The 15,968-nt window shown below is 32.5% G+C and overlaps 1 protein-coding gene across 1 annotated transcript in view; it reads left to right on the forward strand.

Annotated features, from left to right (window-relative positions):
- LOC137639723 (probable DNA-directed RNA polymerase subunit delta) overlaps positions 1-488 on the forward strand; it is a 2,803-nt gene extending 2,315 nt beyond the window's left edge. Inside the window, exons 3-4 of the mRNA XM_068371970.1 lie at positions 1-252; positions 333-488. The exon at positions 1-252 is cut by the window's left edge and continues 158 nt beyond it. Of these exons, the coding sequence (XP_068228071.1) occupies positions 1-252; positions 333-488 (408 nt within the window). The remainder of the gene's footprint in view (positions 253-332) is intronic.
- Positions 489-15,968: the final 15,480 nt, after the last annotated feature.

Genomic DNA, 15,968 nt, shown 5'->3' on the forward strand with positions numbered 1-15,968 from the left:
GATGATAGTGACAATGATTTCGATGACCACAATTTTGACGACTTTGATGACGTCAACGACTTTGAAGATAGTGTCAACGTCTTTGACGACGATGACTTCGATGATAGTGACAACGATTTTGATGACCACGACTTTGACGATGTCAACTACTTCGATGATAGTGTTAACAACTTTGACGGCCACAACTTTGACGACTTCGACAATCATGACGACTTCGATGATAGTGTCAACAACTTCGACGACCACAAGTTTGTCAAAGATGACTTCAACGACGATTACTAGGACGACTTCAACGAATTCAACGACTTCGACGACAATGACTTCGATGATAGTGTCAAGAATACAACGACCACAACTTTGACAACGACGACGGTTTTGACGACTTCGACGACGACGACTTTGATGATATTGTCAACGACTTCGACGACCACAGCTTTGATGATGACGACGGGTTTGACGACTTCGACGACCCTCGACGACTTCAATGACAACGACTTTGATGATATTGTCAACGACTTCGACGACCACTACTTTGACCACGATGACGGGCTTGACGACTTCGACGACCCTCGACGACTTCGACTTTGATGATATTGTCAACGACTTCGACGACCACAACTTTGACGACGACGACTTTGATGATATTGTCAACGACGTCGATGACGGGTTTGACGATTTCGATGATGATGACTTTCATGATATTGTCAACGACTTCAACGACCACAACTTTGACGACGACGACGGGTTTGACGACTTCGACGACGACGACTTTGATGATATTGTCAACGACTTCGACGAACGCAACTTTGACGACGACGACGGGTTTGACGACTTCGACGACGACGACGGGTTTGACGACTTCGACGACGACGACGGGTTTGATGACTTTGACGACGACGTCTTTGATGATATTTTCAACGACTTCGACGACCACAACTTTGACGACGACAACTTCAATGATGATATCATTGACGAAGACGATGGCGACGGCAATGACAAACACAACGACGACTCTCTTACTTCATACAATAGAAAAATTAACGACTTTAAATCCTGAATTGATCTTCCAAAAAATAGTAAATGTTACGATATTACAATCAAAATGAGTGAATCGTGGTTAGGTGTAGTAAATGTGAAAAAGTAACTGCTGAGTATTAACAAGCATAAGAGCTGCTTCGTAATTCTAAAATGATCAAATAATTAGCCAAAAAGAGATGAAGCACCCTCAAGTCCGTAGCAAAGAACAAGGATACTAAGCTCAATGTATACTTATTAAACGTTTGTAGACAAATTAACATACTTTTTTTAAAATTAGGCTCATAGAAGACAATGTATCGTCTTTTAAAAGAATAAAAAAAAATCTGAGAAATAGGATGCACAATTTATGTAATAAACAATCATGGCAAACAAAAATCAGTTTGATTTTAGATTCCTGTGATTAATGGAGTAAATGATTGAGATAATTCTGTCTTCTAAATTTTTTTCGAATTTTTTTGGACTGATGTGGGATCAAGCAGACACAATTTAGGAGGGATTTTGTCGTGTACCTGGTTCTCAGTCAGAGGGCGTATCCTAACGGGTAATATGTTGGTATGTATGAGCATGGATAAGATAATTCGATAGAAGTAGAATTATAAAAGGGGATATAAATAAAAGGAAATGGGGAAGGTGAAAATTAGCTACAGGGAGAGAAGATCTAAAAAGAAGTTAATAGATAGAAAGTTTAGTAAAACACACAGATTTGTTAATAAATTGTAAGACTGGAAAAAAATCGGAAGTGAATGATCTTCTGAGTTAGGAGTGAGTATGCAATGTTTGTTGAAAATAAACAATAGAAGGAAGGTACAAGTCAATGCCTCAAGAGTAGTAAGCCTGAGCACTAAGAAGGGACGTCCAAGATTTATTCAGAAAAGAAAGAGAGTAAATAGATGAGATAGACTTAGGAAACAGATATATGAGGAAAGAAAATTAAAAGAAGGGGGAAAAAGTTGAATGAATTGATAGAGGGGTGTTGGGAAGCATGATCTAGAAAATAAGTTGTCGAGAGTGACAAAATGTGTGTTGGATTATATAGACCAACTGATTTTGTGTGAGGTAGGTGTGAGATAAGAATGTGTTATAATTCCATTGCTATTCAATATTTTTAAAGGTAGAGTGATGCTAAAAGTCAGAAATAGGACAAAAGATATATTGTGAGATCTAACTGGAGGAAATAAGACAAATAGCAGAAGAGTAAAGGAAGAACAATATAGGTTACGACTAGGAAGAGGATTTGTAGATCAGTTGTTTGTTATGATTATATGTAAAAAGAAAAAAAGTTTGATTTTGATGAAGTGATGGAAGAGGTCAAAGAAAAGATAGTAGATTTAGGTGCAAAGTTGTAAGATAGGAGAATGAGTTTTGAATGGAGAGTGGATAAGTAGAAGCTTACAAATGGTGCAGTAGTGATTAGAGAGGAACAAGAGAAACTGCAGAAACTAATTTAGTAGAAAAGTTTAAAGTGTAAGGAAAAATTTTACAAGGATACATGAAACCGAGAAAATACAATTATGAATGTTAATATAGATGAATGAAGAATGGAAACATTTGATTTTTACAGATATTTGGGTGTAAATTTAATGGATGATGGTAGGATTAGACAGAAGAGTCATAAGAGTATGAAAAGATATAAAAGCCCCGGGGGAGTTTGCCAAAGATTGTAAAGAGTTGTATTTTCTATGTATGCCGAGATGAGAATGTAATACGGAATGGTTAAGCCAACTCTCATTGTTGTCATTACCTTTACTATTACAAGTCAAGCTACAACATACTTAGAAAAGTACAATGTTACTAATTTTGGGAACCCATACGGAAAACAGCTCCATGCAGTGATAGAAAGAGAAACAAAGAATAAACTAGAAAGTAAAATAACAGTAATAACTGAATATAACTACTGTATACATGTAGAGAGTTATAGTTATAGTCCAGAAACTGAATAAAATGGCTGCTTAACATGCCTTTTGAAAAAAAAGCATGAGGAAGAGCAAATTGATTGAAAAATGAGAACTATAGCCCAAGTCAGTGGAAGGCTATTGCCCTTTCCATGATGGTGATTACCATTATTATTATTACTAACTAAGCTAGTAAGCTATAAGCCCAAGGGCTCCAACGGGGAAAAATAGCCCAATGAGGAAAGGAAACAATGAAATAAATAAACGGCAAGGAAAGTAAAGAATTAGAATAAGATATTTTAAGAACAGTGACAAGATTAAACATATCTTTTATATGTAAACTATAAAACCTTCAAAAATAAGAAAAGCAAGAGCAAGAGAAATAGGATAGAATAGATTGCTTGAGTGTACCCTCAAGCAAGAGAACTCTACCCCAAGAAAGTGGAAGACTATGGTGTAGAGGCTATGGCACTACTCAAGACTAGAGAACAATAGTTTGATTTTGGAGTATTCATCTCCTAGAAGAGCTGCTTACTATAACTAAAGATTCTCTTCTGCCCTTACCAAGTGGGAATTAGCCACTGAACAATAACAGGGCTGTTGAGATTAATTATTCTTTTAGTATATTGAATGTAAGAAAAACTGAAACTAAGAAATTTAGAGAAATACCGAACAGTGTAAGAGTTAGTATATGTGAAAAGACATATCATAGTGTTTAGAAATGAGTTTAACTATGGAAACAACTGAGCACGATAGATTATTGAAGAGTGATTGATTGTCAAGTTTTATAGTATGTGTGAAAGGAATTGCAAGCGCATGCACAAGAGAGATAAAAGGATATTGCGTGTAGGGGAATTAGGAAATATATTAGTGGGCCTTCTCTAAACAGCTAATTATGTGTAAGTTTTCTGCATAGGATCTTTTTTCCTTATCAGACATTGGTCTTACAAAATTTAAGATCTTTTGAATAAAAGAAATTTATTAAAGATACTTATCTAATCATAAGATATGTGCGTGTTCTACCGAATCCCAAAAACAATTTGGCACCTTTTCTCCAGACCAATCGTGTTACTTGCGATGCCATTGTCTTTCTCCACATTTGGATCCCTTTATGGCGAGGTACTATCAATAAAAGAAGCATTTCGTTTGTAATTCGACTGAGAATTAGATTCAGGGATTTCGGAGGATACCTTGCCTTTTCTTTTCCTCCTCTATTGACGGAATTTTTTTCCTTAAAGGGAATTTTACTTAAATGGTTCGAATTCTCTAATTCTATGTTTTCCCTTTTCCACTTCTTTCTCCCAATCAATAGTTAGGAAAATACAAGAATGTGTCTTTTAAATCTGTGTGCTCGCTCTCATACGTCAAATGAAAAGACGCCATTTCCCGGCTGTCAAGAGTTTAAATCACTTTTCCGTCGATATTGAGAGGAACAGACGGGAACTTCCCACATAGGATTTAGATGGATTTATCTTACTGTGGGCAAAGTTATGCATCTAGGAAATGCTAAATTTGGTAGTATATGACTTAGACTTTATTCATCGTCCAACCTGTTATCTCTAGTCTTGATCTAAATGAAATAAAGAAGTCTATTGCGCTTAGCATCAGTTCTTAGTCGTTTGATTGTTTTTATTTAGCTTTAATGTTGCTTACTTGTTTATATACATATATATTTTTATTTTGTATCTACTATATTTTTATTAATCCAAACACTATTTTGTTTTTCGTTGGCATTCTCTCTTAAGTTATGAATATTTTTCGTATACAGAATAATCAAAATAATCCATATCAGTTAGAATGTAAATATTCTCTATAGCTCTAATAGGAAGTGCACTATACATTCCCAGGCTATCTTGTTTTTGTCTCCTTCAAACCTTTAAAGTTTGATGAAAATACATTTTTTACTACTTGGAAAATGGCGCACTCTGATTTTGTTTCGGATTCATCGTTAATAGTTCGTCATACCTCTTAATGAAAATGATGGTAATGATAGTAACAATAATACTTAATACTGATATCTATAAATAAAATCGGATGGACTTTTCGTTATAATGGTTCATTCAGAACTATGTTGTTATGGTCTTAAAATGTTTTATTTGGCTTGTTTATTCTGTTCTTGTAGGTTGTTTATTTCCCTGTTTACTTCAAATGGCGATGAAAGCACGAATGCTTACCTAAATAGTATCTACAGATCATTGTATAGGGAAGAATACGTTGACCATTTGAATATCCAGCACAGTTTTTATTACTATATTCTTTGTAAAAAAATTAGTGAAACGCTTTATGAAAGTTCTATATCACTCATTATGTTTATATAACGCTCAAAGCAAAGAGTATAGATTGAAAAGGTAATAACTGTATCTATATTAAGGCCGTCAGTCACGTTGCTTAGACCGACTAGTATAAATAGCCATGACAGTATTATGGTTTTTAGACGTCATGATTGTGCTGCTGCACCCATGCTGTGGTAAGACGTTTTGGAATAATTGGAGACGGTAACACACACTGTATGAAAAAGTAGTTATATCAAGTTTCAAGGAATACCGAAATTAGATGTAAAACCCTAAGCGTAATGAACTTAAAACTTTAAAATCGGTTGGAATCAATTGCAGCATATGAATTTTTACAATACAAAGTCGAAAGCTAATAGTGATATTTACCAGTTATCAGATTCCTCCTGGTGTTCATTATCAGCAGACTGTAGGTATAGATACCAAAGCCTATCCTGAGCCCCACAAAAAATTAAATATTACATAGACACTAAATCGATACGATGAGTCAACGTATGAAGGCTGGGCAATAGAGTGGCAAGGCTTTCAGATATTTGAAGATGCACCACTAACCCAGGATTTAAATACTATAGGATAACAGAAGGATTGACCAAGTTATATGATGTGCTGAGGTATGAACCAATTTGAATCCCGTAAGTCAAATTATAACGAAGCGAGGCACGAGATTCAGATTTAGAAGAGGTTTGTCTTCAAAAGATGAGAGCGAAGCTGGCGAACTAAATGAAATCCAATTGCACTGAAATGAAGAGGGTTCATACAAACATTAACAATACGATCTGTTAAGACATGTACGAAACAATCCTCTTCATAAAGAGACAGAGGCTAAAAAAATAAAAGAATAAAAACATCAATAATTCTTGTAACCATTTCAAAGAAAACTCAAATGATCCCTATATGCAATAATAAAATTCTTACTCTCAGCTCAAGTAACAAAAAGTAGAAAACAGAGCTACAACTGTAAATCAAACCATTGTTCTCTAGGCTTTGATAGTGGTATAGCCTCTGTACCCTGGTTTTTCACTGTCTTGGGTTAGAGTTCTCTTGCTTACGTTACACCCAGACACACTATTCTGTTTCCTTATTTCCTTTCCTCACGGGGCTGTCTTTCACTGTTGAATTCCTTGGGCTTATAGCATCCCGCTTTTCCAACTAGAGTTGTAGCTCAGCTAGTAATAATAATAATCTTCATCGATGTTTGTGATCAAAGTTGGCTGATTTCTATAAGATAGCAAAGCTACAATAAGAGTTTTTGACTGTCAAAACTGAATATGGATAGTTAAAAGTTTTAGGCAAACCAATTTTAAAATTCAATTTAAGTCAGTTGATTATGTTATGCGGTCAATGTATGAATTAAACCCTAAGGATTTTATTACAATAAAACGAGTATTAGAAAAATTTAAACATTTACAAATACAACTTTCTAAATCAAGATTTTAATTTAAAATTCAGACAAGGGTTGTCCCCAAAATGGCATGTTGTAATTCAGGTAGCTAGGACAGTTTATTTTTAAATAGATTATTTGAAGTGTGCGATAATTCTGTTATTTATATATATCTCCACTAAACGAACATTGATTAATCACCCTACTATCGGACAAGAGAAAAGAGATTACATGTTTTACAAATGCGGATATATGAAATGCAATGATGAAGTTCTGTACGCAAATACCTTGAAGTGAAAGCTGCTTTTACATTTTTTTTTCTATATGAAATAGTTATGATGAAAGGAACAAATTGGGTGCAAGGCTTAAATGCCATTTTGTACAATTCGTAATTATGTTCCCTATGTTAAAACTTTCAGTAAACCGTGTAGCCATATCAGTTCCCATTTGATGGTGTAGGTCTTAGTAAGCAGATCAATTTCATATGCATTTGGTATTCGATTGTGTAACAAAAGGAGAATGTAAGTAGATTTATTTAATGTAATTTCTTCCGGTATACATCATTCTTAATCGACGTCAAGCCACAGAGTTCGTCCTCAGCGCTGCTGACTTCGAAAATTCGCAGGAAATGCGAAATAAAATGAAAAGTATTATCAAGTGCAAATTATCATTCACATTCCGAATGCAATGAATCAGTGAAGGCACTGAGTGTGAGCATATTTTCAAACACTTTACAGACAGAGAGCATTTGACATTCATATATAAAATGGTCCGGGGCAATTAAAAAGAAAAAACTGAAAAAAATAAATAAAACTCTGCCATCATTCCACTGCATTCAATGAGACCGGCAAAAACCATTGGTTTGGCTGATTGACTTTTTTTTTATGAAAAGCTCATGTTTTAAAAACCAGAAGGTAAAAGACCCATTTCAATTTAAATATCTAACAGCTGAATCGGTTGCCTTGCTCGTTCACTTATTTGATTTTTACTCTATTTCTATCGCTAGAACATTTTTATTTTCCTAGGAACCATAGCACATTTCTCAGAAGTATTAAAAAGTCATCGTCTTTTCTTTTTATTCAAGTTATCTACCATTTTACCTGTAAGTGTAAAATAAAGTTGTAAAATAGAAGTGCGAATACACTTTATGACTTTTTGCATCTTAGAATATTGGCATACAATTTCGAACAAAGCCTGCTCATCTAAATCTCTACTTTCAGGATTTCCAAACTTGTATTAGAAGAGGTATAATACATTTTGAAGTTTTGCTCTGATTCTATTAGCTTATTATTTGTGTCTAAAACTGCAATGATATTTCCTAACCCTGGATAGGTACGGTGGGTCGTTCGCGACCCCGAGCGTCAAAAAAAAAAAAACAGGTTTTTCTCACGTGACTCACCCCCGTGACTGAATTTGTGGGTGATCGACCTGCAGGAGGTGTCTCCCCTACACGCTCTAGTAGTGTCCAGATGTGCATTGCTGTAGCTGTACTCCTTCCCCGATTTCTGAGACGCGTCGGGGTCGAGCGCGACCGAGTTTACCCTTCTAAGGTAGTTTGCCTAATTATCAAAGTTATTACGTATTATGAAATTGTCGTAGAATGGTGCAACTTGTATAGTTTATCAGTTGTGGAAAGTCTTGGTGGATTGTTTGGCTACCATGTGCATGATTTTTTTTTTAGTTAAAATATCGTTCATCACCACGAGGACCATTTTACCGCGAGTGCCCCTTTTTCATTTTTTTTCATTTTTTTGCCAAGTCATTTTTCCGTAAGATATTGCCAAATAGTGTCGTAAAACTTTTGCTTGTTTAGTGTTGGAAAGTGTGTCTAGATGATCTGGCTACCCATGCGTGACTTTGTTTTTGTCAGATACGACGTAGTTATTGGTATATTGGGTATTTAAATGCGGTTACCAATTTCTGTTTTTTTTTTCAATATTTGTAAAAATTACTACGTAGTAAGGAATTGCCGTATATTATTCATTTTTTTTTTTCATGTTTATGTGTTAGAAAGTGTGCCTTGATGGTTGGGCTAACACGTGCATGTCTTTTTTTTTTTTATCTGAGATGCCGTATATTAGAATGGCGGGCATTTTACCGCGAGTGCCTCTTTTTCATTTTTTTTTTTCATTTTTTTGCCAAGTCATTTTTCCGTATGATATTGCCAAATAGTGTCGTAAAACTTTTGCTTTTTTAGTGTTGGAAAGTGTGTCTAGATGATCTGGCTACTCATGCGTGATTTTGTTTTTGTCAGATACGACGTAGTTATTGGTATATTGGGTATTTAACTGCGGGTGCCAATTTCTGTTTTTTTTCAATATTTGTAAAAATTTACTACGTAGTAAGGAATTGCCGTATATTATTGATTTGTTTTTCATGTTTATGTGTTAGAAAGTGTGCCTTGATGGTTGGGCTAACACGTGCATGTCTTTTTTTTTATCTGAGATGCAGTATATTAGAATGTTGGGCATTTTTCCGCGAGTGCCCCTTTTTATTTGTTTTGCATTTTTTTGCTTAGTCATGTTACCGTAAGGAATTGGCAAGTAGTGTCGCAAAACTTATATTTTTATAGTGTTGGAAAGTGTTTCTAGATGATCTGGCTACCCATGCCTATTTTTTTTTTAGCCAGATATGGCGTATATATAAGTATGTGTTCGATTTTCCTGTGATTGCCATTTTTTCGTTTTTTCCCATTTCTTTCAAAATTACTACGTACTAAGGAACTATCACAGAGTAATGATTCATTTATATGTTCATTTGTCGGAAAATGTGCCTCGATGGTTTGCCTAGCACGTGGCTGAAATTTTTTTTTTTCTGAAATGCCGTATATTAGAATGGCCATTTTTCCACGAGTGCCCCTTTTTATTTGTTTTGCATTTTTTTGCTTAGTCATGTTACCGTAAGGAATTGGCAAGTAGTGTCGCAAAACTTATAATTTTATAGTGTTGGAAAGTGTTTCTAGATGATCAGGCTACCCATGCCTATCTTTTTTTTTTTTTTAGCCAGATATGGCGTATATATAGGTATGTGTTCGATTTTCCTGTGATTGCCATTTTTTCGTTTTTTCCCATTTCTTTCAAAATTACTACGTACTAAGGAACTATCACAGAGTAATGATTCATTTATATGTTTATTTGTCGGAAAATGTGCCTTGATGGTTTGCCTAGCACGTGGCTGAATTTTTTTCTTCTGAAATGCCGTATATTAGAATGTTAGCCATTTTTCCGCGAGTGCCCCTTTTTATTTGTTTTGCATTTTTTTGCTTAGTCATGTTACCGTAAGGAATTGGCAAGTAGTGTCGCAAAACTTATATTTTTATAGTGTTGGAAAGTGTTTCTAGATGATCAGGCTACCCATGCCTATCTTTTTTTTAGCCAGATATGGCGTATATATAGGTATGTGTTCGATTTTCCGGTGATTGCCATTTTTTCGTTTTTTCCCAATTCTTTCAAAATTACTACGTACTAAGGAACTATCACAGAGTAATGATTCATTTAGATGTTTATTTGTCGGAAAATTTTGTTTACTTCTTTTTTGATTGAATATCATCAAATTTTTTTAGCTAAAATATTATATTGTTTTACATTTTTTTTTTTCAATTTTATTTCCCTTCAAAAAATTTTTTTTGGGTCAGAATTTTAATTTTATAGTCGTAAAATAATCGACAATTATCCAGCAACCCACCATACAATTTTTATGCATATCCAATAATAATTAGATTAGTAAATAACACCTTGAAATTGACATACCCTTCCTACATTTCAAGTGGCAGATTAGGGAGTCTGAGTCAGTGTGGTTGGCGGCCATTTTGTGGACATATCCGAAGCGTAAGCTGCCCTATCTATATATATTCTTGTTCCCTATAGAATTTGTGATATTTTGTTATATTTTTACCTGCATAAATATCATATTATATATTAAATATATGTATTTTTTTACGAAATTTCTAAGTACTCAAAAAATTACCTTTAGATATGGCCCCTGATATAAATGTAATTTACAGAATAATGAAGATTTTTTTACATATTTCTATTTCAGGATAACATATGTTTATTCCCTAAAAAGATTAGCCACTTCCTATTTCATTTGGGTACCCAAAAAAAATTCATGAAATTTGGACAAATTTTTTTGGCCAAAAAAAGTTACCCTTTTTTTCTCATTTCAGATCTTCACCTCCATGGGTCTGACTTCATCCAAAATACATCAAGATGTGTCCTAAACATTCAAGAATCAATTCCTAAAAGGATTTGTGTATATATGTATAAACTTTTTTTTATGAATTTTTATGTCAGGTCTTTTTTTTTCTACTTAATTTTTTAAAATATTTATAATAAATAGTTTTTCTGCAGATGAGTAGTATTTATCTTTACAGTTGTTTTGAGCATTCATTGAAGTTTTTTTTGGCAAAAGAAAAAAGGAGGTTACTGCAAAAACTGATTTTTTAAGAATTTTTTTTGGCGTCGGGGTCGTTCGCGTCCGAGTATACCCTTAAAGGGGTGTCCGAGGAGCGTACCTATCCAGGGTTTTCCTAATAATCTTATTAAATTTTGTGGCTTTTTTGATACCCAAACATACATATAGATTAATTTTGATTGTCCATGTTCTGAAGTGACAAAAAGTGCATAATATCATGATCAAGATTGAATATTTTTCTGGGGGAATGCATATAATTCATAATAATTTACAACATTTACAACATTACGTGTTATGTTTTAGGGATTTTTTATTTATTCAAAAATAGATATTTAACCAATTCTTATAAGGATTGGGAACCTGTATTTGATGGATGACTTAGGACACTTACCTCTATTATACATACAATGATCTATGTCGTTAATGAATACTTAAAACTTCTTTTAAAGAATGTGAAGTATTTTTTTTTTCATATTTGATAAGGTTTATGATGCAATCCAATAAATTGTAACGGTTAAACGTTGATGGCAATAAATAATCAAACTAAATATTTAATCAATATTGCAATGATCCTGGTTTTCTTTCAGATATTTAATCGTCAATATAATTTTCTTCATTATAAATGAGAGTACTACGCATTTGCAGAGCATTACTCTTGTACCTATCGAGTAATAAAAAAGAATCATATATATATATATATATATATATATATATATATATATATATATATATATATATGTATGAATATGCATATATATATGTATATATATCTATATATATAGATATATATATGCATATATATATATATATATATCTATCTATCTATCTATCTATCTCTATATATATATATATATATATATATATATATATATTATATGTATATATATATATATAGATAGATATACATATAAACAATGAATCACAGAGAGAGAGAGAGAGAGAGAGAGAGAGAGAGAGAGAGAGAGAGAGAGAGAGATGTTGGGAATATACTCTGAATAAAAAATCAGAACTGGTAACTTGATTGCCTTCCACCGCATTGCCTTAGGCTACTCTGATCGAGAAATCGCTAATGATGCATCAGGTGTTTAACGTAATGGACATATTTGCCTCCAGCCTCGGCGGCTTCCCCTTCCCCTCGCCCCGAATAGAACAGCATCCAGGGACGTGGGCGTCCCAGACTGTAATTCATTTGTTAAACATTCCTGTCGGATTAACTAACAGCCTTTTAATTACAATATGAGTTTAGCTTTTGATCGGAACACTTTTGAGCTCGTTTTAACCAGTTTTATCCCTTTTAAACAATTTTCTAAACATTTGTAATTACACGGTCTTACCGTCCTCCTGATCCCGCTTTCATTTATGCAAATGAAAGGATTGGCACAAGGGGAAATGCATAACAAAGGATACTTTGTACTCTGAATAAACGAAATTCCTCTCTTTTAGATAAAATATTACTGTGACGTGTTCATTAGGTTTTTAAGCGGATTAGTACCCTTTTATATCCCAAATCCTTCTATGATTTTGATGATTGGTCTTATTAACTGACGTTTTTAGATTATATTCTGAATGCATTATAATAAGCCATTCCGAACTGAGATCAAAGACATTTCTGGTGGGAAGCAAAATATATAATTATTATATTTATTTAAGAACACTAGATTTAATGACTACCATAACTTACGTTGAACATTTATGAAAATAAACAATTGTTATCGTAACGTAACTTGGTGAAACATCATGCACTTTCATCTCTTCATTACTAACATCTCGAGTGATTAGTTATCAGTTGCTGTTATCTCTTAATAAAACTGAAATATAGATATTAATTAGAAATGAAGCTAAAATCATGTGAACGACTTAATGTTGATGGAAATTAAAACATATTGCAGATTTGTTTTAAAATCATGACTGAAAGTTTTTCATTGATATGCAACCAAGGAATTTGAAAATTCTGATTATTTAAACTTAAAGCAGAATCAGAGACATACTGTTGACTTTCGCATTTCATTTGTGGATGGATATCATCAGAAAATGATCAATTACACAACTTTATATTTCTTTTTATCCTGAATGATCAGTATGATTTGGATTTCGAAGTAAATTATTCGTTTTGGGCGTCAATTTGAGTAGTAACTAGGACACATCTATAGATTTTCTTTTGAATTAAGAACTGTTGAAGTCATATCGCTGCAGTTGTGACCAATTCCCCAATATGTTGTAAATTATATTATAAAAATTGGTAACAAGACTTTAACTTGCGTAGCCCAATCGAACTAGTAACAGGAGTAGTGTTTTTTTTTTTTCTTTTTTTAGTAATGTTATAGTTCTATTATGAGCACATGGCCCTTCAAAATAAATCTAACTATTTATCCAAAAATGTACTGAGGAAAGAGTGTTCACTAAAGTTGTAAATATTTCCTGGTAAACAAACAAAGGAGGAACCTGAAATACCAAAAGAGGACCGATAGGAGGGACCGGGATAAATGAACATGCATGTAAGTGCCATCGTTTAAGATTTAAGGTTTAAAGGCCGCTCGTGAATGACAGAGTCAAGAAACAGTGACTTTGCCCTATCAAGCTGGACAATGCCCTTGAGACGGACCATATATATATATATATATATATATATATATATATATATATATATATATATATATATATATATATATATATATGATAAGCGCCCAAACCCCCTCTCCACCCAAGCTAAGACCAAGGAGGGATAGGCAATGGCTGCTGATGACTCAGCAGACCTACCTATAGGCACCCCCAAAACCCCCATCTTTAGGTCACGAGGAGGGTGAGGTTAGAGCGACCAAAGAAACTAACGAGTTTGAACGGGACTCGAACCCCAGTCGCTGGCGTTCACCAGTCAGGGACATTACCACATTGGCTACTACAATCTTTCTAACTGTTTTCTAGCAATTACTTGAATCTTTGAGAATTTAGTATCATAAAAACGATCAACTGAGGATTTAAACAAGATTTAAAGATAAGTATTAGGAGTAATTTTCAGTCTTATATCCAATTGATATAACAAATTTCTTGACATAATATTTCACGCATTCTCCATCCTAAGCGTCTAACGTTTAAGATTTTTACTGGTTTGATTTTAATAGACTACTGAAAAAGTGGTGATGGCCAATGAGTCTTTTGGTTTTAAGTTCTTCAATGACAAAAATCCCAGCATGAAATGGAAAGTTTTGGAGTCAATAAAGAAACACGAAACTATTTTAGGTGTTTTGGAAAAAACAGGAACCTGAACGAAGCAACATAAAACTGGATGTTGTTAGTTATTTTTGAGATAATATTTCGGCCAAGTTTCTTGAAAGTAAGATGTAGCATTTCATGTTACTGATACTAATAACTGAAAAATAAGTTTTAAATTATTTATCACCCTTGTTATCAAACATCCATTTGTAGTTTTTATTGGAAATGTGTTCACACACAACCATATATATAGTGTACAGTATATATATATATATATATATATATATATATATATATATATATATATATATATATATATATATATATATATATATATATGTGTGTGTGTGTGTGTATGTATGTATGTATATATGTATGTTTATATCTATATGCACACACACATATCTATATATATATATATATATATATATATATATATATATATATATATATATATATATATATATATATACAATATATATATATATATTTATATATATATATATATATATATATATATATATATATGTGTGTGTGTGTGTATTTCTATATACATGATATATATATAATTTATATATATGTGTATACATACATACATAGTTACACAAATATATATATATAAATATATATATATATATATATATATATATATATATATATATACATATATATATATATATACATACATACATATATATATGTATATATATATATATATATATATATATATATATATATATATATATATATATATATATATATATATATATATATGATAATGCATGTTTATATGAGTAGCGCAATTAAGATTTGTTGATTTATTTGGATCATTCTTTTTGTATAATTTCAGCTTATTTTCCGCTACTTTTTATTCCTCACAAAAGCTGAATAGATGGCATTTATAAAGACGATTCACTGCAGAATATTCCATCCCCAAATTCAATAATTATCAAAAAGAATCGAGGTTTAAGTGGAACAATTATGGGGCCCTATTAATAATCTTTCATGTGTATAATCCTATTCAGGTCACTGATCACATGAAATGATTAATTTTCTCCTCAGTTTACATGGGGCAATGAAAATTAGCAGACAAGAATATTTAGCTCCAGAATACAAGCAAATAATGGATAAAGAATTGGAAATGCATATTATCATTAATGCATAGATAGTTACTGTAGTTATGGCGTATTAATGATTGTATTTCATACTTTAGTAAAGAATAGAATATTCTCCTTTTACTTCCACTCATTACAATATTGGCCAAATAGTAAGGGTTATATTTACATATGGTAATCGTATAGGAATGTATTTCATTAGAATTAGATGATAAATAATTTATCAATTTCATTGTCATAGTCATTGTTGTTGCGATTATTAGTACTGCTATTACGGTATTATTTTAGTTTCACTATTATTATTATTATTATTATTATTATTATTATTATTATTATTATTATTATTGTTTGGTTGTGTTGTTGTTGTTGTGATTGTTGTTATTGTTGTTGTTGTCGTTGTTGTTGTTGTTGTTGTTGTTTTAATGCTATTATTTCCACTGCTAGTAGTAATAGAAGTAGAATTGAAATGAAAAAAAGTTCCTACAGTGCAAAAGAGACAAACAAAAATAATAGTCTTACGAAAGCTAAGTTAAAATTGCGAAAATAAACTATGTAAGGTTTATTTTTTTCATAATATGGTCCTGGATAAAGTAGCACCAATAATCATCAACAAAATCCAGGTAAAATC

Source organism: Palaemon carinicauda, chromosome 4, assembly GCF_036898095.1.
Source record: "Palaemon carinicauda isolate YSFRI2023 chromosome 4, ASM3689809v2, whole genome shotgun sequence".
Taxonomy (NCBI): domain Eukaryota; kingdom Metazoa; phylum Arthropoda; class Malacostraca; order Decapoda; family Palaemonidae; genus Palaemon; species Palaemon carinicauda.